We start from the raw sequence: 27,735 nt of genomic DNA, 5'->3' as shown, positions 1-27,735 counted from the left end.
TCTACATCTACATCTACATCTACATCTACATCTACATCTACATCTACATCTACATCTACATCTACATCTATCTATCTATCTATCTATCTATCTATCTATCTATCTATCTATCTATCTATCTATCTATCATCTATCTATCTGTATCTATATCTATATTATCATCTATATCATCATCTATATCATCATCTATATCATCATCTATATCATCTAAATCTAAATCTAAATCTAAATCTAAATCTAAATCTAAATCTAAATCATCTATATCAAAAGTTTGTTTGGACCATGATTTCATTTTTTCCCATTTCATTCTGGCTGGGGAATTCTGGGAGCTGAAGTCCACAGATCTTAAAGCTACCAAAGTTTGGAATAACCCTGTTTTCATATGTTATAGGAGTGGTTTATGTTTCATGAGCAAACTATGGTTTCTTTTAATCCAGATGGGGGATTTATTTCTACACAAAACATGCTCAACCATCTCCTCTACACACACACATACACTCACTCACTCACTCACTCACTCTCAGCTGGAAATAAGTTTTGTTACAATGAGAAGAGTTTTAGAATGCCTGTATTTGAGATCCAGTTGTCAATGTGTAACTCCTTTGTAAATGTTTCTTGTAAATGTTTACTCATGAGAATCTTCCTGTTCCTCTCCTCTCTCCAGCCTTCTTATGTTTTCTTAAGTTTCTTGATATTTGGGAATAATTGAAAAAAAAAATAGGCAAATCCTATCTTGGCAATTTAAAATGGTACAGAAGTGGGGGCAGTTCTGTGTATTTCTTTCCCCAAACACATTTGAGTAAGACAAACCGAGATTTTACTCTGGAGAAAGAAATCAAGCAACCCCGTTCATTAAAATACAGGTAATCCTTGACTTACAACCATCCATTTAGTGACTGTTCAAAGTTACAACGTAACTGAAAAAAGTGACTTTTGACCATTCTTTATACTTATGACTGTTGCAGCATCCACATGATCGCTGTATCAAAATTTGGACACTGGGTAATGTACATGTAAAGGAAGTCCTCAAATTATGACCACAATTGAGCCCAAAATTGAGGTTGCTAAGTGAGAAATTTGTTAAGTGAACTTTGCCCATTTCATGACATTTTATTAGAATCACTTTATTGTCACTTGGAATATACACTAGCTGGCATACATTAAAATGAAATTTCGTTGCATGCAGCTCTCAAAGGGGCTTCTGCCACAGTTGTTAAGTGAATCGTTGCAGTTGCTAAGCTAGTAACCTGGTGGTTAAGCGAATTTGGCTTCCCCATTGACTTTTGCTTGTTAGAAGGTCGCAAAAGGGGATCACAAGACCCTGGGACACGGCAACCATCGTAAATTTGAGTTAGCTGTCAAGTGTCCAAATGTAAATGTAGATGCCTCCAGAAGTCGTGAATGCCCCAACACTGGAAGTCTTTAAGAAGATGTTGGATAGCCATTTGTCTGAAATGGTGTAGGGTTTCCTGCCTAGGCAGGGGGTTGGACTAGAAGACCTCCAAGGTCCCTTCCAACTCTGCTATTGTATTGTATTGTATTGTATTGTATTGTATTGTATTGTATTGTATTGTATTCTATTCTATTCTATTCTATTCTATTCTATTCTATTCATTTGTCTGAAACGGTATAGGGTTTCCTGCCTAGGCAGGGGGTTGGACTAGAAGACCTCCAAGCTCCCTTCCAACTCTGCTATTGCGTTGTATAGGTTCAGTGCCCTTGTCAGTTCGAATGGTCACTAAACGAACCGTGGGGGGGTCGGAGGACTACCTGCATGGGCAAAAAACAGGTCAGAGAAATTTAATTTAAAAAAAAAAACAAAGTTTGTTTGCAAGAGTGGCGGGAAAAAATTTCCCTCAATGGGGAAGTTAAGTTTTTTTTTTTCCCAACCAGGGAGCGGGGGTGGGGCCGTCGCGCGGGAGGGGCGGGGCGCCGCGGTGGGAAAGTGGGCGGAGCCACGAAAAAAAGCGCAGGTGAAACCGAGTTGGCTCCGAAGTTGGCTCAGAAGCTCCCGGCGGGAGGCGGAGGCGGAGACGGCCCGGTTTCTGTTTCGGGGACGGGGCGGGCAGGCGCCCCAGGGCGGGCATGGCTTGAAGGAGGAGGAAGCGGGAGAGGCCAGGTGAGCCATGGCGCAGGAGCTGAGCCAAGCCGAGCTGCTGGATTTCCTCTGCCGGGCCGGCGGGCGGGTAGCCAACGCCGCTTTGCTGGGCCACTTCAAGCGCTTCTTGCGCGACCCCCGGGCGGATCCCGGGCAGCTCCAGCGCCGCCGCCACCTCTTCAAGGGCTTCGTCAACTCCGTGGCCACCGTCAGCCAGGACGGGCCCGGCGCCGCCACTTACGTGGTGCTCAAGAAACGGTACCGGGACCTCATCGGGGAGGAGGAATCCGAACCACCGCGGGCTCCAGCCGCCCGGTCGCCTCCGCCGCAGCTCCAGCAAGCCCCGAAGTCACCGGGAGCCGCTGCTGCTTCTCTGCGGGAAACCGGACGGTTCTCGGATGGCGAAATCGCGGCGGCCCGGAGGAAGGCCGGCAGGTGCCCGCCCGCCTCGCCTGGAGTCGGATCTCGGCCGTCGCCTGCCGTGGGCTGCCTTGGGAGAGAGAGAAAAGGTCCCCGGCCAGACGCCCCGGATCCGCCTCAGTCGTCCAACGGCCTCGGTTTACCCATGGGAGAAATGGGCGCGCTTCCCAACGGCGGCAGCGCCCAGCAAAGGATTCGGGATTGGGTGGTCACCCATCATGCGGCTTCCATGCCATCCCAGCCTTCCCTGGCAGCCGAGGAAGCCTTCCCGGTGCCAGCCTGGTCTCAAAGCTCAGACCGGAGCTCCTGCCGCCCTGGTGGGTCGCTGGATTTGGGGTCCTCGGAGGGCTGGCGGGAGCCTCCCGTGCCCGTCTTCCGCAGCATCCGAAGCCGCCTTTCCTTGGAGGATTTGGAAGGCCACCTGGAGCAGGAGAGCTCGGTCAGCGAGGAGGGCAGCAGTGCCAGCTGGGGGAGCGGCTCCCATCCGAGGGACGGGGAAGCGGACGGCAGCGGCATCCGGAACTCAGCTGGCCACGAGGGACCGGGGGACGCCCCCCACAGCAACGGCCTGACGGTGGTGATGACGCCCCTTGTGATGCCCCTTGTCCAAGACGCCAAGCCCCCTCCTCACGTGGCTTTGCTGCACCGGATTGTTAGCAGAGCGACCACCGTGGGCAAAGCAGAAAGCCGGGATCTGTTGAGGAAAACGTCCCCAAATCTGGATGCCCCCTTAAGCCCCAGGTTGGCACCCAGACAAAGATCTGTGGCGAATGCCCCGTTGGCGGAAAGGCTGGCTTTTAACCCAGATGGCTCTGCAGAGCACAAGTCTTCCTTGGTGCCCCTGGACGGCCGAGAACACACCTGGCTGGTGAAAATTGCCACGGGGTCTTGGATGCAGGTCCGGGCGCTGCTCCAGGAAGACCCTCACCTGGTACTCCACAGGGACTTCGTCTCCGGCTTCACGGTGCTTCACTGGCTGGCCAAGCACGGGAATGCCCAGGCGCTGCAAGACTTTGTCGCCGGCGCTGAGGAGGCCGGGATTGTCCTGGACGTCAACGTCCGGTCCGGTTGCGGCTACACCCCGCTGCACCTGGCGGCCATCCACAGCCATCCCTTGGTCATGAAAATCCTGGTGCAGAGGCTGCATTGCCGGACGCAGGTGCGGGACAGCAGTGGCAAAAGGGCTTGGCAGTACTTGAGCGCCAACGCCTCGGGGGAAATATGGCAGCTTTTGGGGGCCCCTCGGGGCAGGACCATCTTCCCAACTCATCCCATCGTCCGGCCGGCCGCCGTCTCCTCTTCCTCGACCTCCCTAGCCAGGAGGGTGAGCCGGAAGCCCTCGCTGGCAAGTTACTTGAAACCCCAACATACGAAGCGGAAAATAGGGTGTAAGTGCTCCGTTTTACAGGAGATTGAGGAATACAGTGATTAAAGTTGCAACCAAGACAAAAGTGGGGATTTTGATGTTCGGAATCTCCAAAGATGTTATGTGCCCAGCTGGTTTTTTCAGCTCATGTTTCGGGGGGGAAAACTGGATGAAAATTGGCACTTTATTCCTGAACGTATTTGGATTTTAATTTGAACTGGGATGGGGAGAATTGCTTTACACGCCCCATGCAGAAATTTGGGGTTTGGGTCCATAAAATTGCTCAAGAAGAATTTTTGGGGGCAACCTCGAAATCGTGTCCGTTGCCAAGATGCTGCACTTTAGCTGTCTCTCTTTTTTTTTCTTGCAAAAACAACCAGATGAGAGGAATGACTCTCTCTCTCTCTCTCTCTCTCTCTCTCTCTCTCTCTCTCTCTCTCTCTCTCTCTCTCTTGAAGGGTGAATAATGATCAAATTGTAAATCCGTGTTGGCTTTAGAGCCTGGAAGGTTCTATTTTGCAAGGACCTTTAAGCTGGGTGTTTGGAGAACGGGAGAAGGGCTGGTTATCCTTGAAACCACAACGTCAGTATTGAAAACGCCATATATGAGAATCAAAGAGGAAGATATCCTTTGCACTGTTTTCTCGCCAGCTGCGATGAAATTTTTTTTTTTTAACCGTTTGCCTTTGGGGACATATTAGAGAGACGGGCGGGCTGGAATGTCTTAATTAGGTTGGTGAACCTCATTTGCAAAGAGTTTTAAACCTTCAAAGGAAAAAGCCCAGAGGTTAAGAGGGAGAATGAAAGTCAACCCACTTGGGAACTAAAAAGTGACCCACAGAAACTTGATTGTATTTTATTACTTTGTAAGGCCTGTTAATAAACCTTATTGCTGTTTACCTATTATATATATATATATATATTGCATCGTTGTGTTTACCTTAGAGGTACTTCCCTAGACCAATTAGATCGCACAGATTAGGCCTCCTCCGAATTCCATCCGCCGGCCAGTGCCGACTGGCGACTACCCGGAGGAGAGCCTTCTCTGTGGCTGCTCCGACCCTCTGGAACGAACTCCCCATGGAGATTCGAACCCTCACCACCCTCCAGGCCTTCCGCAAAGCCCTTAAAACTTGGCTGTTCCGACAGGCCTGGGGCTAAAGAGCTGTTGCCCCCGTCTCGAATGGTATGACTGCTGTGTGTTTTTTTAAATTATGTATTGTTATGTTTCGTCTTTTATTTTCTGTCTGTACCCCCCTTCCCTGATTTGAATTGTGAGCCGCCCTGAGTCCCCTTTGGGGGGAAAAGGGCGGCATATAAATATAATAAAATCAAATCAGATCAATACTTCCTTGGTGTGTAGCACTGCTACCTTAAAATTAGCCTGAAAGGGAGAGTTTGCATGTGCTTCAAAGGATGGAGTACACTTTAGAAAGGAGGTAAGTCGATATTCACCATGGTTTCCCAGCATGGAAAGCACACCTTTATAGAAAGAACATGTGGAAGGGTGTTTTTTTTCAGTGGTACCTTCTGAATTCTGGATGCTAGGTAGAGGCACATATTTTTCTCCTTGGGCACAATGGAAATATATCTGCTGAATAAAACTCCGCATTGGCAACAGGAAAGCATCCGGCCAGTAAACACTGCTAGCTCCATTCAGTTCCGCAGACTCTACCCTACAAGGGATTATGGGATCATTAAAAGTAGATGAGGATGATATCTCCAAAAGGTTTTTCTAAGAACTGAAATTATTTGATTTCCATTATTCCGGATGCTAGGTAGAAGCAGATATTTTTCTCCTTGGGCACAATGGAAATATATCTGCTGAATAAAACTCCGCATTGGCAACAGGAAAGCATCCGGCCAGTAAACACTGCTAGCTCCATTCAGTTCCGCAGACTCTACCCTACAAGGGATTATGGGATCATTAAAAGTAGATGAGGATGATATCTCCAAAAGGTTTTTCTAAGAGCTGAAATTATTTGATTTCCATTATTCCGGATGCTAGGTAGAGGCAGATATTTTTCTCCTTGGGCACAATGGAAATATATCTGCTGAATAAAACTCCGCATTGGCAACAGGAAAGCATCCGGCCAGTAAACACTGGTAGCTCCATTCAGTTGCCCAGACTCCTTCCCGCAAGGGGTTATGGGGTCGTTAAAAGAGGATGATAATGATGGTGACCTTGTGACCTTGCTGGACAGGAACTGCCCCACTGGAGAACACTTAGTGAAGAGACTGGAGCTTAATTCAAATGATAGGATTTGCAGGCGAAGGTCCTGATTTAGATCCTAGCTAGGATCTTGGTTGAGCATCTATGAAATGCAACCATCGTGGTTTGCAAACGGTTTAGGGTTGAATTGGTGTTCCAGAAGCCAAAGCAAGGCGGTTTGTGGTCTGATAAATGAGGAACCTTACAACAGTAGTACAGCTGATCCTTGACTTACAACACCTTGTTTAGTGATCGCTCGAACTTACAACAGCACTAAAATAAAGTGGCTTGAGACCATTTCTCGCACTTAACGACTATGGTAACCTCCACATAGTCACGTGATCAAAATTCAGCCGTTTGGCAACTGACTCGTATTTGTGATGGTTGCAGTGTCCCAGGGTCACTTTACGACGAGCAAGGTCAATGGGGGAAGCCGGGGGTTCACTTAATGACTTTGCAGTGATTCATTGAGCAACTTTGGCAAGAAAGGTAGCAAAATGGAGGGAAACTCACTTAACAAATGGGGCACTTGGCAATTTTGGGCTCAGTTGGTCGTACGCTGAGGATTACTTCTACACATTTCACACCTGACTTCAAAATAAACTTTACAGATACACGGAGTTGGAAGGGATCTTGTACATCATCTAGTCCAACACCTCCCCCACAACGGTCCGCCCAAGCAGGAGACTCTGCCTATACCATTTCTGACAGATGGCAGTCCAGTCTCCTTGAAAGCTTCCAGGGATGGAGTTCCCACACCTTCATCGTCTACCTGTGGCCTGACTCCCAAGTCGACCCCTGTTCTTTAGCTGTTCCCTTCATCTGGCAACTCTGCACACAATGGGAACAGGCTCCACTGTTCTTCTGCCTCACCGATGTCTGACTCTGAAGGCAGCTGATAACTGGCATAACGGCCCTGGCCCTCATGAATGGAACTCATTGTCTCCTGCAAACTCCACTCCCCTTTCGCTCCTCTTTTATTCCCCATGGGAGGGGCCATTCACCGTCCACCTGTGGCTTTATTCCTGATCCTTGTTTCTTAGCTGTTCCCTTCTCTCTGGCAGCTCTGCGCATGCGCACACTGGGAACAGGCTCCAGCTGTTCGTCTGCCCCACTGATCTCTGACTCCGAAGGCAGCTGATAACTGGCATACGACCCTGGCCCCCTCTCTGCCTCCGACACGGAGCCCTCATCAGAGCCTTCCCCAGACTCCAGGACTGGCCCATCTTCCTCCCCAACCTCCTCACTGTCCGACTCTGCGGTCAGCTCTGCTGGCCCCTGGTGGGCCACAACACAAATGTGGCAATGAACGTTGTAAAACGGGGCAAAACTCGCTCAACAAATGTTTCACTTAGCAACTAAATCCTGGGCTCAATTGTGGTTGATAAATCAAGGTCTATCTGTAGTTCAATCTATTCCCCTCTGTTGGTAGAATTTCTTTGGTTTTTGTTAGCACGCTGGGCAAAATCCAACCGCTTTAGTTTGAAAAATACTAGGTTGCGAATTGGCATCTGGTACTCCGTAACCTAATTGGAATGGGTTCAAAATAATTCTTTGATGAACAAACCATGCCTGAGGATAATAATGTGAGCGCCTAGTCATTAAAACCACCTAAAAGGGAACATGGAGAACAAGGGAATAAAACAACAGGTGCTCCGATCTATCCTTGGTAAAGGACATCCCAAATTAATAATGGTATACTGCTTAGCAATCAAGGGCTGATCAACAGGTTTGCTTGTATCTCTTTCCCAGCCCCATATTTGTGACCCCTTCATTCTTGTGGGTTCAAAGTATGCATTATTCCACGCGTGGTAAGGCCACACTTGGAATCCTGCATTCAGTTTTGGTCGCCACGATGTAGAAAAGATGTTGAGACTCTGGAAAGAGTGCAGAGAAGAGCAACCAAGAGGATTAGGGGACTGGAGGCTAAAACATATGAAGAACGGTTGCAGGAACTGGGAATGTCTAGTTTAAGGGAAAGAAGGACTAGGGGAGACATGATGGCAGTGTTCCAATATCTCAGGGGTTGCCACAAAGAAGAGGGAGTCAAGCTATTCTCCAAAGCACCTGAGGATAGAACAAGAGGCAATGGGTGGAAACTAATGAAGGAGAGAAGCAACTTAGAACTAAGGAGAAATTTCCTGGTAACAATTAATCAGTGGAACAACTTGCCTCAAGAAGTTGTGAATGTTCCAACACTGGACGTTTTTAAGAAGATGTTGGATAACCATTTGTCTGAAGTGGTGTAGGGTTTCCTGCCTAAGCAGGGGGTTAGACTAGAAGACCTCCAAGATCCCTTCCCTTCCTGTTTTTCTGTTCCAGGGGTAGTCAACCTTTTTATACCTACCGCCCACTTTTGTATCTCTTGTTAGTAGTAAAATTTTCTAACCGCCCACCGGTTCCACAGTAATGGTGATTTATAAAGTAGGGAAGTAACTTAACTTTATAAAATTTATAAAGCAGAGTTACAGCAAACCCCTACCGCCCACCATGAAAGCTGGAACACCCACTAGTGGGCGGTAGGGACCTGGTTGACTACCACTGTTCTATTCTATTCTATTCCACTCCACTCCACTCCATTCCATTCCATTCTATTCTATTCCACTCCACTCCACTCCATTCCATTCCATTCTATTCTATTCCACTCCACTCCTTTCTATTCTATTCTATTCTATTCTATTCCACTCCACTCCTTTCTATTCTATTCCATTCCATTCCATTCCATTCCACTCCACTCCACTCCACTCCACTCCACTCCACTCCACTCTACTCTACTCTACTCTACTCTACTCTACTCTACTCTACCCTACTCTACCCTATTCTATTCTATTCCACTCCACTCCTTTCTGTTCTATAATATTCCATTCCATTCCATTCTATCCATTCTACCCTATTCTATTCTATTCCACTCCACTCCTTTCTATTCTATTCTAGTCTATTCTATTCCATTCCATTCCATTCCATTCTATCCATTCTACCCTATTCTATTCTATTCTATTCTATTCTATTTCTATTCTATTCTATTCTATTCTACTCCACTCCACTCCACTCCTTTCTATTCTATTCTATTCTATTCTATTCTATTCTATTCCATTCCATTCCATTCCATTCTATCTACTCTACTCTACTCTACCCTTTTCTACCCTATTCTATTCTATTCCATTCCCATTCCCATTCCCATTCCAAAGCACCCAGTGATGATAGACAGAACTAGAAAGGAATTCTAGGAATCTTAAAAAGATTTTAGGAGGGACTTGCCTGCAGAGATAGCATAACTGACCCCCCCAAGCTATTAAAAGATTCAATTCTCGTTGCAACCGATAAGGTTTAGCTGTGAGTTAATGGTGGAAATCTGGAGAAAGGGAGTTGCCAAAGCACTTCCTTATGGTGACCGAAGTGAGGCCATGGCCATGAAGTCATTCTGAGTCAGGTTTGACCTCAAGGAGACATTCCCATTTTACACAGGTCGGCGCAGTCAGAGGAAACGCATAAGTCACTGTCATGCTACACAATGCTTACACTCACTGCCCCTTCCCCCAGTGCAGTCAGAGGTAGACCTAACTCCATCTCCTGCGTGTTCCTCCTGCTCTGCCTGCTGATTGGTTTTCCCCTTACTGGCGTTTGCATTTTCTTGCTGTAGAAGCATTTTCCGAGGTCAGTTTTATTGCTTAGTTACTTGTCCACTGCAGTTCTAATGAAAGGGGAGGAGAAGGTCAGGCGGGAGAATCGGAATTAAAACATAAACTATTTCTGGCATCTATAATTAACTGCAATACAGGCAAACAGGTATGTAGTTCAAGACCCTTTCATGAATGTGTTAATTACCTTTCCAAGCTCAGGAACAATTGGGAGAAGATTAATACCTTAATCCAGTGTTTCTCAACCTTGGCAACTTGAAGATGTCCGGACTTCAACTCCCAGAATTCCCCAGCCAGCGAATGCATTCGGAGCGGCGGGATTCGGCAGCCATTCTGTTCTCACGCATGCGCAATGTTCTGATTGCACCACAAACGCAGTAGTCATCCTTCCCTTTCACAGAGGCACTGAGTTTTATAAATAGGAGCATGATAGTATAGAATAATCATATCCAAGGACCAGTGGTGGGTTTCAAAAAAGTTTGGAACCTCTTCTGTAGGTGTGGCCTGCTTTCCGGGTCCACTGGTGGAACCTCTTCTAACCGGTTCGGTAGATTTGATTCTACTGAATAGGTGCGAACTGGTAGGAACCCACCTCTGGCACAGAGGTGGGCATCACATACTGTAACAACTGGTTCGGCCAGCACCGGAAATGGGAGCACGCGCGCATGCTTGCTTCGCTCGCCATCCACACATACATGCGGCATAAAAAAACATGGCAATTTGCTCCCGCGCACTTTCCCTGCATGCACATGCCATCAAAAACATAGTGATATAGAATGGGATTGTGCCCGGGGGGGAGGCCCACCTGCAGATCGCAACTACCGGTTCGTCCAAACCGGAAGCAGCTCAACGCTGGCATGGTGTAATTACCGTATTTTTCAGAGTATAAGATGCACTTTTCCCCCCACCCCAAAAAAGAGGGTGAAAATCTGGGTGCATCTTATCCACTGAATACAGCATGTTTTGGCCTCCTGAAACCCTGCCCCCACACATCCTGATTTTTGCAAAAATGGATATGCAGAGGGTTTGGGAGCCCTGCTCCTGGGGGCTGGGGAGGGCAAGAACATATTTTTAAAATTTACCTCTTCAAAATCTTGGTGTGTCTTATACTCCAGTGCATCTTATAGTCCGAAAAAGACGGTAGCTTTAATTTTTTGGATCTTGGATTTGTCTGCTGAGAACTTTGGCATCCAAGTAAACTTGTTTACTGTGCTTGAGTGCTTACATTCCTGTGTTCTGCTAAGGATTTATAACCGCCATAAAGACTCGGATCGAAGTCTGATCTCCTCCCTTCCTTATTTCTAGTAGAGGAGCAAAGCAAATCTTCCAATTTCCGGAACCATCCCAAACCATATAAGAATACATAGGTAGCCTTAATAATAAATGAAAGCTTCGGCACTTAGAAATGTGGTTGCTTGCCAAGAGAAACGAAACAAAACAAAAAAATGCAGAAGTGCAGTGAGGCTGCAAAATAGCCAAAATCAATTTCACGTTTACCTCCTAATAAACAAGTATTTTACAACTGTCATCCTTTGTTTGGGACCTTTGTAGGGGGCGCGGTGGTTAGAATGCGGTACCGCAGGCTAATCCAGCTCACTGCCAGCAGTTCGATCCTGACCATCTCAAGGTTGACTCAGCCTTTTATCCTCCCGAAGCCAGTAAAATGAGGACTCTGATTATTTGGGGGCAATACGCTGACTCTCTCAATCAGGGGTGTCAAACTCGTGACCTGCGAACTGGATGTGTCCCGTGCTGGCCACGCCCACCCCGGGTTAGTGAAGGGGGAAATAGTTGTGATACGTCACGTGATCGCAAGTTTTTTTTTTATGTTCAAAGGTTTTATTTCTTTTAAAACACAAATATTTCATCATTCGTCAATCATTAAAACATCAAAGTACAATCTTTTTGTATACCCCTCCCTCCCTCCACCCCCAACCCCCCTCCTCCTTCCCCCCCCCGACTTCCCAGAACCCGTACACGGTATGGATTTTTAACAAACACAGTCTAAAATCTATTGAGAAAAAAGAAATAAAGAAATTAATAACATTCTACATTGACCTTAGCTTCTTCTTGCTGAATTAACTTTAAACAATTTAAATCATTTCTGATCTTAAGCATAGGCTAACTGGAATTTCTTGGTCCCGTATTTATTTTGTATATAGTCAATCCATTTTTTCCAGTCTCGTTTATATCTCTCATTTGAGTGATCTTTAATATATGCCGATATTTTAGCCATCTCGGCTAAGTTTGTGACTTTCAATGTCCATTCTTGAGTTGTAGGCAAGTCTTCCTTCTTCCAGTATTGCGCCACCAACAGTCTTGCTGCAGTTATTAGGTGCAGAATCAAGTTAGTCTCTAACGTGATCGCAAGTTTGACAGCCCTGTTCTAAACCACTTAGAGAGGACTGTAAAGCACCATGAAGCGGTATATAAGTCTAAGCGCTATTGCTATCTCCACGGCTTTCTCTCAAACTTCCAAAATGCCTGCTGTTTGACATTCAGCACATCTAGTGAAAACCCGACAAAATTAAGGTTCAGTGGGATGGACGAACCCATAACAAGGCATAAGGAGTCGAGTGTGATTAAGGCATAAGACTAAGAAACCAAGAGACTGTGAGTGTTCTCCTTTTGGCATGAAAGCCAACTGGTTGACTTGGGATCAATCATCACAAGACAGTGACTTCTAGTCCCGCCTTAAGCATGAAAGCCGGCTAAGTGACTCAGAGCCAATCACCACGAGACGGTGAGTTCCAGTCCCGCCTTAAGCATGAAAGTCAGCTAAGTGACTCAGGGTCAATCAATCGATTGAGTGTCAGATTTGCGATTAGCAAATGTTGTTTGTCCTTTGATTCGATCAAGAGGAGGCCCAAAGAGACGCTCAGCCGAAAAGGGAGAAGAAACGAGCCTCCACTTGGCTCCGGCATCCTCCTGCCGTTGCTTCAACCACAAGAGGCGTCGGGTGGACACAGAAGAGGCAATGGCCTTTGGACGCGAAGTGAGCTGCATCCAAGGAGGCATCCATTGAATATTCCACCGCAGCTTTGAGCCTATTAATGTCCTGATGAGATCTAGTGTCAGAAGACGGAAGTCTGTCCCAAAGCTGTTTAAGCCGTCGAAGAGTTGAAAAAGGAAGCAGAAGAGGCCACCCTCACCGCCCATCCTGAGGCCTGACAACCTTTGGCCAAAGTTTGTTCAAACCTTTTGTCCTCCGGGTGGAGGGCATCCTCCTGAGCCGCCGTGGCAGCGTTCGTGGCACGACAAAACCGCGCTCGACTAAAGCGCACACGATTAAAGCGCGTTGCTGACGTCATCAACAGGGCGACAACAGCGAGCGCGGAGAAAGAAGGGCGCTTTAAATAGCGCTTTGAAAGCAAGCCAATTCAACTTAAGGTAAGGGTTAGGTTTAGGGTTAGGTTAAGGGTTAGGTTTAGGGTTAGGTTTAGGGTTAGGATTAGGTTTAGGTTTAGGGTTAGGTTAAGGGTTAGGGTTAGGGTTAGGTTAAGGGTTAGGGTTAGGATTAGGTTTAGGGGGGTTAGGTTTAGGTTTAGGGGTTAATTTTAGGTTTAGCGTTTACAGTGTGCTTTTTTCTCCGCGCTGTTGTTGCGCTGTGATGACGTCAGCTACGCGGTTTCGTCGAGCGCCCTTTAGTCGAACACGGTTTTGTGGTGGAACCGGCAGCATTAGGAGAAGAGAGAGCAACCATTGGAGGGTCTATGGATGGTACCGCCAACAACTTTGACAACTCGGGACCCACGTTATACAGCTGCTTGTCCAGGGAAGAGGCCCCGCCCCTGGAGACGCCCACTGATTCTGGACTTCCTCCAGAAAGAGTTTCGGGGATGGGACAACGTCCTTCTCAACTGTAGGCCTGGAAAAAAAGAGGATCAGTAGTATCAGCTTTGTCCTGTTCCGGAAGATGGTATGGAGACAGGGATGCCGGAAACCTTCTTTGCCTTGAAAAGAAGAGAACAAAACAAGACAGCTCTAGTCCCATCTTAAGCATGAAAGCCGGCTAAGTGACTCAGGGCCAATCACCACAAGACCGCGAGTTCTGGTCCTGCCTTAGCCCTGAAAGCTGAGTTGCTGAGTTTGGACCAATCACCAGGAGTTCTAGTCTCCCCGTTAGACATGGAAGACGATTGGGTAACTTTGGACCAGGCTTTCTATCATCTCAAGGTTGTTGTTTTGGGGAAAGTAGGAGTATTAGGTGTTGTGACTCAGCAGAAGTTTGCTGTGAGTTGAGTCGGGATGCAGGAATACCAATGCAGCTGGGGTTCGTTAGTGTGGTCTTCTGGAGATACGCCCTGGTTGCAGAAGTCAACGTTCATCGTTTGTTCGTGGGTCGTCGTTGGTTTATGGAGAAATCAATTCCGTTCCTGTTTGAGTTTGAGAGACACTTGGATAAGTGATTTTGCTTCTTGAAAACTTGGTGCTGTAAGAGTTTTGTTTCTGCGTTCTGCTGCGTAACCCTTGTTTGAAAGAGACTTTATCTAGGTTTATTTTGGGCTCGCAGCCAGTGTGAGCCGAGACTGATAAAGTTATTTCCTTTTAAGTCTGTCTGACTGTCGTCTGTTAACGAGCGAAGAAGGGGGGTCAGAACAATTAGGTAGGTTCCCCACTGCCTGGAGTTATTTATAAAAATAAAAACAGCAGGATATACATAAATAAATGAAGTTCTGCAAAGGATAACTAGCTTAAAGTTTGGAACGGATGCTAAAGCATTGGGTGTTATCCCAATCTGTCCTTTCAAAAGTTGTTTACAAATGGATCGGAAACTCAAGGCAGCGATGAGTGTGCCATTGCACTTAGTCAACGCTTCAGTCAATAAACTGGCTAATTGATACTTAATTCCTCTCTCACCACAGGATAAAGGATATGGATAAACCCAGACTAACCTGAATTTAGCAGAGGAAGAATGGAATGTTTTCTTTAAAGCAATGTCACATTTAGATTAGCAGAGCATCATCCGACACTTAATTTGCATTTTAAAAAAAATCAGATTGAACTTTGCATGTTTTCGGATTGATAATTAAGAGCTGGGAAATGCAAGTAGTCCTCGACTTATGAACACAAGTGAGGCTAACGTTTCTGTTGCTAAACAAGACATTGGTTAAGTGAGTTTTTGGCCCATTTTATGAACCTTTCTTGCCATCGTTGTTTTTTTAAAAAAAGTTTTTTATTTTTTACAAATATATCGAATTGTACCTGGGTGTCATACGGTAGATCAGAAAGATTGGCAGTTTGGCAGTTCGAATCCCTAGCTCTGTGTAACAGAGGGAGCTCCCGTTTACTTGTCCCAGCGCCTTCCAACCTAGCAGTTCGAAAGCACGTAAAAAATGCAAGTAGAAAAATAGGAACCACCTTTGTTCGGAAGGTAACAGCTTTCTGTGCGCCTTCGGCGTTTAGTCATGCCGGCCACATGATCACGGAGACGTCTTCGGGCAGCGCTGGATCTTCAGCTTTGAAACGGAGATGAGCACTGCCCCCTAGTGTCGGGAACGACTAGCACATATGTGCGAGGGGAACCTTTACCTTTTTACCCCGGTTTTATTTGTATAGCCATCTGTTAATTCTGCCCTGCCAAATCTCCCAGGGGAATTCAGAGCAGAAGTTGGGAGCAGTGCACAAATGATCTTTCAAAACTTGTTCTTCGGTTTTGTCCCAAATGATATGGATAAAGCCTCTTCGGAGCTGATTTACCTTGTTACTTTTCCTTGGCCTTTATTGGAAGCGTGGAAAACCAGAGCGTGTCAGGCCTGCAGTCACATTCCTTTTAGGATCTTTGGCCTGCCACACTCTCTATTATTTTACTATGCTGTTTCATTAGTGGGAGGGGGAATAGTAAGGAGTAGAATGTGTTGTTGTCAAAATAAAACATTCCTTTCTAGAAGCCCAGGGTCATCCTTTGTCTCCGCACCTCTGCACCTGACAGGAACTAGATGGGTGGAAATGCCAGCGTGGCAATGGAAGATTGGACCATGTGATGGACTTGTGGGTGTGGGGTCAAGATCATGAACTTTCAACTGGGTGGAAAACCCAGGAAGCTTTCAGATTCGGGTTTTCCACAGATGTGCCAACATGTCTCTCTTAATAAATTGGAAGTTTGAGGAAGGTTCTGCCTTGGACTCTGATTTAATTCTGGATGATATTTGGAACGCTGACAGAGAGATTGCAAACCAGTGGAGATCTAATCATAAAATGAAGAGCGAGGCATTTGACAGCATCTCTTGGATGAAACCAGGGGTGGGTTTCAGGCGGTTTGCGACGGTCCCCCGAACCGGTTGGTCGGCGAACCCGGAAGTAAGTAACTTCCGGGAACGCCGAAGGATCCACCCGCCTGCCCGCATTTCTTACCCGGTTTTGACGAGTTCTGCGCTTCCACGCATGCGCAGAACGCATACAGCGCCTGCGCGATCCTCCAGGAGCAGCTGGAGCATCGCACAGGCGCTAGTACACATGCGTGCACTGTGTGCGTGCACGAGGACACCGCCGGCCCCGTTCCAACCGAACCGGTTGGAACGGGGCGAGAAACCCACCCCTGGATGAAACTAATTGAAACCATGCCAGAACATCTCACTGCTCCATAGAGAATGTCAATAACATTTTTTTTAAAAAATGAAATAGCATCCAGAACCAATGACCTTTCATTTAATTGCTGAGAAACAGAGAAGAAAATGCAGTCGCCTGATGTTAGTGGGAACCATAGGTAAAATTTGCAAACAGCCACATTCTGGAATCTAAGCATCTTTAGAAGCAAATGTTTGAAATCCATTTAAAATCTACAATTGGGTACACCCAATCAGAAGTCCATCGACCTGAGTCCGAGGAAAGTTTTCCTGACACTCAAAGCAAACAACACTTAGCCAGGTAAATTAGGATTTGCACACCTTGCAATACCATCGTCTGTTTAAATATCGACTCAACAATTTGCTGAATTCACATATTCTGATTTGCAGTGCAGATAATCTGCTAACTTAAAACCCCAAACAACCCACATGATTACTTAATGCGCTTCTTTATGCATTTATTTAAAATACTTTTAATGCTTCCCATCAAAATCTTTTGAAGCAATTTACATTTAAAACAGCTGGTTGGAATGATTCATAAAAACAGGTATTAAAACATTTAATAAGCTACAGAATCGAAAATAAAATGAATATTCAAAGCAGCAGCAATAAAAGAAACAATGCAAAGTTAAGCCTTGCAATAGGATTAATATATTGTTGTATATATTGTTGTCCTTGCTATTAAAATTTATATGCTGCTTAATTCCCAAGGAATATTTTTTTCCCTAGGATTGAAAAGGCAAATCTAATTAGAACCCACAATAGAAAAGAGGTAAAAATATTTTTCTTCTATAGAGACCTCTGGGTATCCGGAGAATTTAAAAGAAGAAAAATGTCAGCATTTCAAATGCTCTTTTAGGTAGATTAAATTAAATTTTGATGGTCATCTAGTTGGCTTTTGGCAGAAATTAAAATTTGAGAGTCATCTTACCTATAAGTGATATCTTTTTCCTGGTATTTTGGTCCAAATTTTGAGGGTCAATTTATTGACAGACTAGACAATAACCCGGTATTGCCCGAGTATTTATTTATTTGGGGAAAATGTCTGGACCAAAGGTAATTTCTAATGTTGGATTTTCCCCCTTACCAGAGGGAGCCCCCTCGGGGAGTACTATGAAGCCATTATCATGGCAACTCCACTGTACTGTACAGTAGAAGTCATTTTACGGCAGTACAGTAGGAGCCATTTTAAGGCACAACAGGCTGTATCTTAACAGAACACACATTTGGGTTGTTAGGATTGTCTTACCCCCACAGTATTTGTTTCCAGAGAGTAAGTCATCTGTGTACCAAGTTTGGTTGAAATTGCTCAAGGCGTTCCAGAGTTATGCTGGAACACACACACACAAACACACACACACACACACACACACAGGCATTTTTATAAATATAGAAGAAAGAAGAAGATGCACTTATCCGTGAGTATATACAATAGCTTTTTCCCGAAACATGTCACTGACATATTCTGAAGCATCAAAGGAAAGGTTTCTTTTTAATGGGAAATCTACTTTTTCACCAATACAGTCTGTACCAATAGTCTTTGACTTATGACCAACATTTCTGCTGCTAAGCAAATCATTTCTTAAGTGAATTCTGCCCCCCCCCTTTTACGATCTTTCTTGCCACAATTGTTAAGTGAATCACAGCAGCTGTTTTAAGTTAATAACAGGGTGATTAAGTGAATCTGGCTTCCCCATTGATTTTTTACTTCTCAGAAGGTTGCAAAAGGAGAATAGCAATAGCAATAGCAGTTAGACTTATATACCGCTTCATAGGGCTTTCAGCCCTCTCTAAGCGGTTTACAGAGTCAGCATATCACCAACAACAATCCGGGTCCTCATTTCACCCACCTCAGAAGGATGGAAGGCTGAGTCAACCCTGAGCTGGTGAGATTTGAACAGCCGAACTGCAGAACTGCAGTCAGCTGAAGTAGCCTGCAGTGCTGCAGGGACCTTGCGACCGTCATAAATATGGACCAGTTGCCAAGCATCTGAATTTTGATCACGTGACTGTGGGGATGCTACCCTGGTCGTAAGCGTGGGGAAAAAGGACCACAAATCACTTTTTTCAGGGATGTTGTAACTTTGAGTGGTCGCTAAATGAATTGTTGTAAGTTGAGGGTGACCTGTACTGGGGAGATGCTTTGAGGCGGGGAGAACTCTGTACGCGGGTAATTTCCACGATTATAATTCTCCATCACGATCTGCCGAATGGCTCCCTGCGCTGTTCAAATTTGACATGCTTTGCTAAATACGCGCCAAGCCGCATTTGAGATGTTCATCATTAAGCCAGGTGGCAGTTGCTAATATTTACCCAGACACGTTCAAGAACATTCTGTAAGCATTCGCAATCTGCTTTATGGTGCAGAAATTCCAAAAAGAGCTTAAAAAGCAAATGTAAAAACAACAGTATTTAAAACAGAACAGCTCCTATAAAATATATCTGAGGCTGTCTAGGGGGAGAAAATTGCATCACAGAATGCATAAGAAAGGCCATGTAGGCCACAAATAATCTTTCTACAATTTGTATTCCACATTAATCCCCAATTTTTTATTTGTATTCCAAATAAAAATATATTTGTTGCTTTTAAAAATCTGGCCTATGTTGGGACAGTGTCCCTTCATTATTATTATTATTATACAATTGTATCACAGCGGCCAGTTGTTTCGCCGGATTTGGCATTTTTTTACTATTATTATTATTATTATTATTATTATTATTATTATTATTATTATTATTTTACTGTGCATTGAATTTGTAGGTTACTTTTTGACTTCATTATATTACTTGCAACTGTTAAGAACGATGGAAACATTATTTCAGGAAAGATCTGATAATAGATGGTGTAGAGGTGAATATGATACAAGCTGCCACCTTTCTTGCTTCGTGCATTTCTAAGCATTTCGCACACGTATGTTTATAGTATCAAAGGCCACGAGATAAGCTGGCCATTTGCAAAGAAACGGAGGGGAAAGGTTGAAAAAGTCAGATCTCCAGGTGAGAAATGGCTCCAGCAAGCAAGTTTTTTATTTGAGAGGAAAAAGAAGTGAAGAGGTGAACTGAACTGATCAAAGATAGGGAGAATTTGAAAACAAGGCTACCATCTTAATCCCCAATTTTTTTTTTCAAGAGGCCACTGGACTATCTGTTTGTTTGTTTTCCTTGAAGAAGTTTTGCTTCTCATCCAAGAAGCTGAGTGGGTGGTAGAGAATGGAAGGGTTTATACTCCTTGCAGACAGCTGGGCATTTTCATTTGTCTTTTTTTGCAAGCTAAGAAGATGGAACGCGCTTAGCAGAATCTGCTAAGTGAAGCTGTAAGACGGATGCACCTCACCGGCTGTCAATCATCAGCCCTTTCCTTAAGCAGAAAGGGAGGCGGTGGCTCAGTGGCTAAGACGCTGAAACTTGTCGATCAGAAAGGTCGGCAGTTCGGCTGTTGGAATCCCTAGCGCCGCATAATGGAGAGAGCTCCCGTGACTTGTCCCAGCTTCTGCCAACCTAGCAGTTTGAAAGCATGTAAAAATGCAAGTAGAAAAATAGGAACCACCGTTGGTGGGAAGGGAACAGCGTTCCATGCGCCTTCGGCGTCTAATCATGCCAGCCACATGACCACGGAGACGTCTTCGGACAGCGCTGGCTCTGGCTTTGAAACAGAGATGAGCACTGCCCCCTAGAGTCAGGAACGACTAGCATACATGTGCAGGGAAAACTTTTACCTTTCAGCAGCAATAAATGTACAAAAATACAAAATAATAAATAAAGCAAAGTTAATTCAGAGAGTTAATCCACCTCTCTGCACTGTTGCAGAATCCTTCTTGGGGGGGGGGGGAAAGACACAAAGTCAATGAGGCAGCTGTTAAGTGAGTTCCACCTCGTTTTACGACCTTTTTGCCATGGTTGTTAAGGGAATCACAGCAATTCTTATGTGATTAAGTAGCCACTTAAAGGGTTAGGTTTGCTTGTCAGAAGTACATGCCAGTTGCCAAGCATCTGAATTTCGATCATGTGACCACAGGGATTCTGCAGTGGTCATAAGTATGAAAACTGGTCAATCAACCCATGGAACAGAAGGTGCCTTCAGAAGTTGTGGGAGCTTCATCCCTGGAAGCCCTCAAGAAGAGACGGGACTGCCATCTGTCAGAAATGGTGTAGGCTCTCCTGTTTGGGTGGGGGGCTGGACTAGATGATCTAAAAGGTCCCTTCCAACTCTCTTATTCTACAACTCTCATATTTAATGACAAACTGACCACATTAACGAAGAATTTTATGGTGTCTTTTTGGTGTCCATCTAACAGCCATCTGAAAGCCGTGAACCGTAGCCTTACTAACCCCATCAAACTCACAGCATCTCTACGTACCGCTAGGCCTCGAGGGGTGTGGCTAAGGAATCTCACAAAATGGTCGCCGTATTTGAATTCCCACTGCTTGAAGTGCTATTTCAGTGATGGCAAACCTTTTCGTAAAGGCATGCCAAAATTGTGCGCACGTGCATTACTGCGTGGGCATGCATGCCCAGACCCACAATGGAATGCACCCCAACCACCTGTGCATTCATGTGCAAACCCCCACATTTGCCCATGCGACCTCCCCCATGGGAACGAACTTCCGGTTGACCCACTTGGCCAGTTTTTCGCCCTCCTTAGTCTCCGGAGGCTTTCCTGAAGCCTGAGGAGGGCGGAAACGGCCTCCCCCAGCTCTCCGGAAGGCCAAAGATCAGCTGCCCAGCGTGCGCATGCGGGCTGGAGCTGACGGCTGGCGTGCCAGCAAATATGGCTCTGGTTGCCACCTGTGGCACATATGCCATCAGTTCGCCATCAGGGTGCTATTTCTATGGCAGGGGTGGCTTCCTGCCAGTTCTAACCTCTTCTATAGAAGAGGTTCCACAAATCTACAGTGCCGTTTAGAGTTCCAGCTCCCCCCCGCCCATCCGCGCATCATCAAGATGAAGAGTGAGAGGAGGAATTCTGGGAGTTGAAGTCCACAAGTCTTAAAGCTGCCAAGTTTGAACACCCCTGGGTTTTTTTTTCTAAAGGGTTAAAGGTGCAAGGGTCTTGCAACTTGACAGCTTTAAGACTTGCGTGCTTCAAATGCCAGAGTTTCCGAGCCAACACTTTGGTTGCTAAGCAAGAGCGTTGTTAAGTGAGTATCACCACATTTTTCAAGTTGGCCACGCCCACCCAGTCACATCGCTGGCAAGCCACTCCTACAAAGCAGGCCACACCTACAGAAGAGGTTCTAAAAATTTTTTTGAAACCCATCACTGTTCCATGGCAAATATGATAACTGTTTGCAATTATTGGTGGAAATAGGTTAATGAAAAGTTTTAAACAGAAATGTTTTGTAATAATGTGTGAGAAAGACCCTGGAGCGAAGACATGCCGGCTAAGGAAAAATCAGATAAGGGAGGGCGTAGTCTGCAGCTGTATCATAGGTGGAGAAAGAGAGTCAAAAGAAAAGAAACTCCCCAATTTCTCAGGCTGTAAAAGAGACACTAGGAAATTTGTACTCAACGACTTGCACTTACAATACAATAGCAGAGTTGGAAGGGACCTTGGAGGTCTTCTAGTCCAACCCCCTGCCCAGGCAGGAAACCCTATACCGTTTCAGACAAATGGCTATCCAATATCTTCTTTAAAACCTCCACTGTTGGGGCATTCCCAACTTCTGGAGGCAAGCGGTTCCACTGGTTAATTGTTCTCACTGTCAGGAAATTCCTCCTCAGTTCTAAGTTGCTTCTCTCCTTGATTAGTTTCTACCCATTGCTTCTTGTCCTGCCCTCAGGTGCCTTGGAGCATAGCTTGGCTCCCTCTTCTTTGGGGCAGCCCCTGAGATATTGGAAGACTGCTATCATGTCTCCCCTAATCCTTCTTTTCATTAAGCTAGATATACCAAGTTCCTGCAACCGTTCTTCATATGTATATAGCAACAGTAAAAATATTGGGTTTCTGCCTGGATTGTCTCTTGTGACGAGCCGAAGGACAGAGAATGGAAGTAGTGATCTTCCTCCCATATTTGGGCATACCGCGGGTTGTAAAATCTAATAGATACCTTTCACCCTGGCTTGGCTGATAACGGATAAGAGCCTGTGGCCTAATGGCTGTCTGCCCAATATGTAATATAGCCCAGGTTCAAATCCCAGTAAGGGTATGGCTAGCTGATGAGAGCTAAATAGCTTGAAATAGATCTATACTAGTCTCCCTTTATTTATTTATCAGCACAAATACAACACATATATATATGTATATATATGTCTGTCTGTATGTATGTATATAAATTAAACACACACACACACACACACACACATATATACACACACACACTCACATACATCATATAAAAGAGAGTGACATGACCATTTTTCACACTTATGGCCGTTGCAGCATCCCCATGGTCACGTGATCAGAATTTGAACACTGGGCAACTGACTCATACTTATGACGGTCGCAGTGCCCCAGGGTCACATGATCCCCTTTTGCAACCTTCAGTGAGAAAATCAGATTCGCTTAGCGACCGCCTTACTAACTTAACAACCGTAGTGATTCACTTAACAGCGGTGGCCAGAAAGGTCGTAAAATGGGGCAAAACTCAATGAACAACTGTCTCGCTTAGAAATTTTGGGCTCAATTGTGATAGATTAAGTTGAGGACTACTTTACTTTCCCCTTCATATAAGTCTGACTCTGCACGTTTTATGCTTGTGATTTTTCCTCTCTTTCCTCCTTCTCTTTCTTCTTTCTGCCTGTTCCCAGTGCGCCATCTGCTGGCTGCAAGAAGTTATTAATTTATATTAACAACCCCAAGCAATTCATGGGAAGAGTCTCCTGATTCTATAAATTTTTCTGTGCCAGAGCCGCAAAAATCTGAACGACAGCGAAGGATTAGCGCTTCGGTTCCCATCTAAATCTCTATGGAAACTCTCTGACATCCAGGTCATGGTTGTCCCAAAGGTGCTTTTCTCCCCAAGAGGCATCTAACTGGACTTTCTGGGTTTTCTTTGAAGACGTTTCGCTTCTCATCCAAGAAGCTTCTTCGGATCTGACTGAATGGTGGGGAATGGAAGGATATATACTCCTTGCAGACAGCTGGTCATTTGCATTTCTTTATAGAGTCATTGAGGCCACCTGGAGGGTTCTGTTTGCCCAGGTGTTTTTTTAGGTCTGATTATATGTGTAGACTTTGACTGGGTTGCACATGGGAATAATGTTGTTGTTGATGATGATGATTGTGTAGTGGGCTTTAGTAGGGAAGAAGCAGACCAGCATAGATACAACAGCATTTATTGACCCAACTGGAACCGAGGAACAGCAGGCAAATGCCTGTAATTTATACTCAGGGCCCACAGGGACTTAACCAATCATAATCCTTGAAACAGCCCACCCAAATATGAATGTTCTAAGTTTCCCTCCAAAACAGTTGGAGTTAACAGTTAGGGTCATCTAAAGGTTAGTTTCACTTTAGCAGAGTTAACAGTTAGGGTCATCTAAAGGTTAGTTTCACTTTAGCAGAGTTAACAGGGTCATCTAAAGGTTAGTTTCACTTTAGCAGAGTTAACAGGGTCATCTAAAGGTTAGTTTCACTTTAGCAGAGTTAACAGGGTCATCTAAAGGTTAGTTTCACTTTAGCAGAGTTAACAGATAGGGTCTTCTAAAGGTTAGTTTCACTTTAGCAGAATTAACAGATAGGGTCTTCTAAAGGTTAGTTTCACTTTAGCAGAATTAATAGATAGGGACATCTAAAGGTTAGTTTTACTTTAGCAGAGTTAACAGGGTCATCTAAAGGTTAGCTTCACTTTAGCAAAGTTAACAGGATCATCTAAAGGTTAGTTTCACTTTAGCAGAGTTAACAGGGTCATCTAAAGGTTAGTTTCACTTTAGCAAAGTTAACAGGATCATCTAAAGGTTAGTTTCACTTTAGCAGAGTTAACAGGGTCATCTAAAGGTTAGTTTCACTTTAGCAGAGTTAACAGGATCATCTAAAGGTTAGTTTCACTTTAGCAGAGTTAACAGGGTCATCTAAAGGTTAGTTTCACTTTAGCAGAGTTAACAGGGTCATCTAAAGGTTAGTTTCACTTTAGCAGAGTTAACAGGGTCATCTAAAGGTTAGTTTCACTTTAGCAGAGTTAACAGGATCATCTAAAGGTTAGTTTCACTTTAGCAGAGTTAACAGGGTCATCTAAAGGTTAGTTTCACTTTAGCAGAGTTAACAGGGTCATCTAAAGGTTAGTTTCACTTTAGCAGAGTTAACAGGATCATCTAAAGGTTAGTTTCACTTTAGCAGAGTTAACAGGGTCATCTAAAGGTTAGTTTTACTTTAGCAGAGTTAACAGGGTCATCTAAAGTTAGCTTCACTTTAGCAGGGCTTAACACAACTATATATATTCAATACACAACAACAACAACAACAACAACAACAACAACAACAACAACAACGATGATGATGATAACTTCTATTCAATCAAGTCAGACTCTGGGTGCTTCTATGGGCCATGTAGAATGGACCCCATCTTCCAATCTTGCACTGAATTATTCTATGTTCTGGCTGGCGTCAGCTTTGATGGTGTCCATCCACTATGTTATTTCATGGCCTGGTTTCCTTTTACCACTGACTCTTAAGTTGAGATAGTTCTCAACTTAAGACCACAAATTGAGCCCAAAATGTATGTTCCTGAGACATTGCTCAGACATTTGTTAATTGAGTTTTGCCTCATTTCAACACCTTTTCCTGCAAAAGATGTTAAGGGATTGCGGTTGTTAAGTTAGTAATGCAGTTGTTAAGTGAATCAGCTTCCCCCAATGACTTGGTTAGTCAGAGGGTCGCAAAAGGTGACCACGTGACCCGGGGACGCTGCAACCGTCACAAATATGAGTCAGGTTGTTAAACCGGCAGGATGCCACCACTGCAATTACCATCTTGTTAAAGCAATTATTAGGACAAACACAGACACAGGAACTAGTCAGATTTCCCAACTTCATTTCTTTTCAACAGAGATAAACTCTTTTGCCTTCCAAACAAAGCCAAACGAAGAGAAATTATCCCATCAATAGATATAGAATTAAAACGTCACCAAATAGAGGATTTAATTGTCAAAAGCATGTGTTAAAACTGAAAGGCTCAGAAAGAATATATAAACTCATGTTTGGATCAGTGGTGAAATTCCATTTTTTTTTACTACCGGTTCTGTGGGAATGGCTTGGTGGGCATGGTGTGGCTTGGTGGGCATGGCAGGTGAAGGATACTGCAACATCTCCATTCCCACCCCACTCTGGGGCCAGTCAGAGATGGCATCTGCCAGTTCTCCAAACTACTCAAAATTTCTGCTATCTGTTCTCCGAACTACTCAAAATTTCCACTACCGGTTCTCCGAACTACTCAAAATTTTTGCTACCAGTTCTTCGAACTACTCAAATTTTCTGCTATCGGTTCTCCAAACTACTCAAAAATTTTCCTACCAGTTCTCTGAATTACTCAAAATTTCCGCTACCTGTTCTCCGAACTACTCAAAATTTCCACTACCGGTTCTCCGAACTACTCAAAATTTCTGCTACCAGTTCTTCGAACTATTCAAAATTTCCGCTACCAGTTCTCCAAACTACTCAAAATTTCTGCTACCAGTTCTCTGAACTACTCAAAATTTCCACTACCGGTTCTCCGAACTACTCAAAATTTCTGCTACCAGTTCTCCGAACTATTCAAAATTTCCGCTATCGGTTCTCTGAACTACTCAAAATTTCCACTATTGGTTGTCCAAACTACACAAAATTTCTGCTACCGGTTCTCTGAACTATTCAAAATTTCCTCTACCAGTTCTCCAGAACCTGTCAGAACCTGCTGGATTTCACCGCTAGTTTGGGTGTCAATCACCTTAGCTAGCCAAGAAACTTTGCTGAATGTCACTCGTCTTGGTTTCTTGCCATTAAAAGACTTCTTTCTGGCAGCTCTGCTTTGCTATTCCATTTATTCTTCAAGGCATCGTTTCCAGGCTCGAAGCATCTTCATTGAGAGGCACTTTCCTCCCAACAGCGTGGAATCCCCAGAGGTGATTCTCAGCCGGCTATGAATTGTCCGTACGGTTGATGGAAGCAGATCAAGAATGCGAACAAGATTCTGCCTTGTTCAAATCTGTCTCGAGGCGAAACATTAATTCTGACTGTGGGAGGAACTTCGCGCAACTGTGCAAGCCGCAGGTTGTGGCGAATCACAGCTAACTTCAACATTGGTTGAATTTGTAACCTGTTTCTACTCTTGAGTTTTAAATAGAATATTCTAAAGCAGCAAAACGGGGACACACAAAAATACAAAAATATCCATTATGGAGTACTCAAAAGTTTGTTTTTCATTTAGTTGGTTGATGGATCCTGTGTGCTACAGTTGTAGTAGAAGCAGTAATATCTCTCTCTTTCTCTCTCTCTCTCTTTCCTTCCTTCCTCCCTCCCTCCTTCCCTCCCTGTCTTCGTTATCCCCTTCCCCTCCTTTCTTTCTCTCTCTCTCTCTCCCGTCTTTCCTTCGTTCCTTCTTTTTGTTCCTTCCTTCCTCCATTCCCTTCTTCTTCCTCCTCCTCCTTTCTCTCTCTCCCTCTCTCCCTCCCTCTCTCCCTCTCTCTCTTTCTCTTTCCTTCCTCCCTCCCTCCTTCCCTCCCTGTCTTCTTCTTCCCCTCCTTTCTTTCTCTCTCTCTCCCTTCCGTCTTTCCTTTGTTCCTTCTTTTCGTTCCTTCCTTCCTCCATTCCCTTCTTCCTCCTCCTCCTTTCTCTCTCTCTCTTTCCCTCCCTCCCTCCCTTTCTCCCTCCCTCTCTCTCTTTCTCTTTCTTTCTCTGAGACATTTCTGAGATGCTTGTTAATTGAGTTTTGACGACCTTCCCCGCAAGGATGTCAAGTGAAACACTGCGGTTCTTAAGCTAATAGCAGAGTTGTTAAGTGAGTCTGGCTTCCTCATTGACTTTGTTAGTTAGAAAGTCGCAAAAGGGGATCATGTGACCCCGGGGACTGTGCAACCGTCATAAATACATGCCAGTTGCCAAGCTTCTGAATTTTGATTACGTGATTAGGGAGGGGGGTTATGTAAGTCTAAGACTACCCATAAAAGCTTTCTCCAGTGAGTTTTCCCCCCACACGAAATGGTCAAAGTGAAAAGCAGTTTCGTGAAGTTGCTGATTTCAAGAAACATCTTTCCAGATGTTTCCAGGGACAGAAGATCAACAGATAAATAATTTGTCCCCAGAACAGGCAGGAGGAAGTCATTAGATTAGGCCATGGTTTATATCTCTAGGAGCATGTGTCCAAAACTTTCAACATGATTTATTAGGTAATTAACTAAGTTGGGAGAATACACATTCTCAGAAGGCCGGTCTTGTATGCCTGAGATGAGCAAATAACTATTTCTGCAAATGTTTTTGTTATAGTGAGGTTTGTGAATCTATCTATATAAAAACGTGTGTGTGT

General features: G+C 44.7%; 1 protein-coding gene across 1 annotated transcript; it reads left to right on the top strand.

Annotated features, from left to right (window-relative positions):
* Positions 1 to 2,050: 2,050 nt before the first annotated feature.
* Positions 2,051 to 4,266, top strand: SOWAHB (sosondowah ankyrin repeat domain family member B). Its single transcript, XM_014075029.2, has one exon. The coding sequence runs from the start codon at positions 2,127 to 2,129 to the stop codon at positions 3,948 to 3,950; it is 1,824 nt and encodes a 607-aa protein (XP_013930504.2). The 5' UTR covers positions 2,051 to 2,126; the 3' UTR covers positions 3,951 to 4,266.
* The last annotated feature ends 23,469 nt before the right edge of the window (positions 4,267 to 27,735 follow it).

This window comes from Thamnophis sirtalis, unplaced genomic scaffold (assembly GCF_051295495.1).
Source record: "Thamnophis sirtalis isolate CommonGarterSnake01/CBP01778 unplaced genomic scaffold, rThaSir2_p1.2 scaffold_10, whole genome shotgun sequence".
Lineage (NCBI taxonomy): Eukaryota > Metazoa > Chordata > Lepidosauria > Squamata > Natricidae > Thamnophis > Thamnophis sirtalis.
The sequence above is the reverse complement of the archived record's forward strand: the minus strand, read 5'-3'. Positions and strand labels throughout refer to the sequence as shown.

What these genes read in the sequence shown, in the direction of transcription:
- SOWAHB (XM_014075029.2), top strand. Translation starts at nt 2,127, where the DNA reads ATGGCGCAGGAGCTGAGCCAAGCCGAGCTGCTGGATTTCCTCTGCCGG.